This window comes from Centroberyx affinis, unplaced genomic scaffold (genome assembly GCF_046629955.1).
Source record: "Centroberyx affinis isolate AG114_WGS23_722 - 3 ecotype Tasmania unplaced genomic scaffold, CSIRO-AGI_Caff_v1 ptg006250l_1, whole genome shotgun sequence".
Taxonomy (NCBI): Eukaryota; Metazoa; Chordata; class Actinopteri; order Beryciformes; family Berycidae; genus Centroberyx; species Centroberyx affinis.
Window position 1 is genome coordinate 22,072 of NW_027283180.1, and position 2,929 is coordinate 25,000.

The 2,929-nt window shown below is 39.9% G+C and overlaps 1 protein-coding gene across 1 annotated transcript in view; it reads left to right on the forward strand.

Moving 5' to 3' along the window:
- Positions 1–1,637: 1,637 nt before the first annotated feature.
- ccm2l (CCM2 like scaffold protein) overlaps positions 1,638–2,929 on the forward strand; it is a 22,788-nt gene continuing 21,496 nt past the window's right edge. The window contains 1 exon segment of the mRNA XM_071512400.1: positions 1,638–1,860. Within this exon segment, the coding sequence (XP_071368501.1) occupies positions 1,831–1,860 (30 nt within the window). The 5' untranslated portion in view covers positions 1,638–1,830.

The following is a 2,929-nucleotide window of genomic DNA, read 5'->3' on the forward strand; positions in this document are numbered from 1 at the left end:
ATGTTTTTATTCCAAATTTTGACATCAATGTCGTTTTGTTGTGGATTTTGTTCAGTGTAATTAGTAACTGAAAATAAATAAATACAGAGTTTAATAAAAAAAAAACTGCCACTCAGTATACAAACACTTAGGAGCAGAACTAGTCAAACACTTTGGAAGAGGAATTATATTTAGTTTAGTTTTTACTTGAATTTTATTTTTACTCGTTTCCCCAGTGTGTCTGCCGATACAGTATACTGGACATTCAGTTTACACTAAATTCAGAAAATAACTTTGTGATTTTGTTTTTCTTTTTATATATTGCGTATTGTTTTACTTGCACACTTACATTATTTATGTAGATTACAGTAGCATGCTGTTGCAGAGTGCAACAAAAGCAGATGGTTACTGATTCATTCAATGACTTTTATCATCATTTTATCATTTCTGTGTCTATTTTGTGTCCGTCTATTGTTTTCTATTTGTCAGAGGTGGAGACTCAAGTCACAGTTTTAATAGCTTGAGACTTGACTTGACTTGGGTTCTGGTGACTTGGGACTTGACTCTGACTTGTACTCTGATGACTTAAAAAGGTTTCTAAAGTCTTGACTTGAGATCTTGTGTTTGTGTAAATGACTCAGATTGAAAGTGATGAGATTTGTTCCAGCAGACGACTGAATTTAAATTCTGTTTTCTGAATTCGTATGGAATGATTGAATTTATTGAAGTTGAAACTGATTATAGAAAGTTTTTATCCTATTAAAACCATATTGCATTGAAAAGTCCTAGATATTTAGTTTTCTTTAAGATATTAGATTGATACTGGACTCTTGATTTGTTCTGACTTGACTTGCTGTTCTACATTTAGACTTGAGACTTGACTTGAGACTTGTGCCTCAAGACTTGAGGCAGACTTGGGACTCAAGCAAAGTCACAGCTCTTCTTTTGTGTGCCATCTGAAGGTAAAGTTTCATTTCTATATGGTAACATGATTTTGAGTGGAGTGTTGGGTCTGGTCTGGTTTGGCAGAGCTGTGTGGCTTTCTGGTTTTGGGGAAATGGAATATCGTTTCAGGAAATGTGTGTAAGCAGTTGTGAAAAACTGTAAGTGTGCAGACAAATCCACAATCCACTCCACATGTATATACTGTACTGTATATAAGCAGTTCCAGCTTCACTGTGGCTGTGATTGTAACTTAAATAATAATAATAATTTTCATGTTGTAGATATTGTCAGCGGATGAGAGACAAAGAATAATGTAGTTTAGGTTATGATGTGAGGTTTAAATTTAGTCAAGGTAAGAGGCTTAGTGTGTGTGTGTGTGTGTGTGTGTGTGTGTGTGTGTGTGCGTGTGTGTGTGTGTGTGTGTGTGTGTGTGTTATCAGGGCAGAGAGAGAATGGGCCTTATCAGGCTCTGGTGGAGTTTCCTCTCGGACAGGAAGTGGGCTTCCTCTGCTTCCTGTTCTCTCCTCTCTGTCTGTGTGTGTGTGTGTGTGTGTGTGTGTGTGTGTGTGTGTGTGTGTGTGTGTGCCCCCACCCCACCCACCTCCCCCCCACCCCCCTCCAGGAGAGGGTGAAGAACAATCACTGCAGAGAGAGAAAGAGCAAGAATGAAACGGCCGAGACGCAGAAGCTAAAATAATAGTAACAGAGACAGAGAGAGAGACGGAGGGAACGATGGAAAAAACCAACAGATTGAGACACAGACGACAAAAAAACAGTCAGCAAGAGTGACAGAGAGTGTGACCAGCTGACCCACTATAGAACCAGTATAGAACCAGTAGAGAACCAGTAGAGAACCAGTAGAGGACCAGTAGAGAACCAGTAGAGAGGCGGCCTGCCTGTGCTGCGATGGACTATGAACCAAAGAAATCCAAGAAGGTAAGTTCTGTTCTGTTCTGTCTCTTAAAGGGTAAATGTGTAATATTTCTGCTTCTTCTGTGTAATATTTCTGCTTCTTCTGTGTAATATTTCTGCTTCTGCTACTGAAGCATAATCTGACTGGTAAATATCAGCAGGTTCCTAAATGATAGAGAGTGAAACAAAGTGAGCAGCCGGCGCACGCTGCAGAGATCTCTGCGGGCCGAGGCTGAAGGCTCCTGCCACACCAAGGTCCCTTCAAAAATCTGGCAGTTTGTATTTGCCTTGCTTATCGACAAAAAACACACAGTGGAAAATATAATTTGAGACTTTTTTTTTTACTAATCTATAGGGTGTATTCAGCATGTATATAATCCTACAAACAGCTCGAATTGTAACCGTTTATGCACCAGGAAGTGGAGTTACTTCACACACAAAACTCCTGACCTTCAATATGTTCCAAAAATCCACAGACAACAGCGCTAACTTGGTAAAACATGACAGAAGGTTGATTGTTGTTGATTATGAAACAGTCCAACCTGCCCACCAAGCTGATGATGGTCTCACTCTGCGGAGGGCAGAGTGCTGTTGTCATGACAACGCTGAATGATAGAGGCCAGCACTGGACCAGGAATTACACACAGACCCTTTAAAATTCTCCGGAGCTTCTTTAGTCAGATTTTAATACCTGATTAAAGGGCATTAATCCTCTATCGCTTTTATCGTTCTCTATTGGCGACCAGAAGTATCTCTGGCACAGCTTACGGCAGCCTGTAATGAACAAAAAATAATAAAGTCACATTTTCACACAAGAGAGGAGTAATCGAGCGAATTAGAGCAGAAAGGTCTAGTGAAGAGGTGTCAGCATGCTGAATACTGGAATATTAAAACGACTTTTTTTGGCTTGAGAATGAGGCTTTTTTTTTGCCTTTCGTAGCTGAACTGTGTTGAAATGAAAATGCCAGTAGGTGGGCGTGTGTGTGTGTATGTGTGTGTGTATGTGTGTGTATGTGTGTGTGTAGACTATCTCTCTTTTGTGGGTAACGCTCCATTAGATGTTCCGATGTTCAAAAAGCAAAAAAACTGTGAT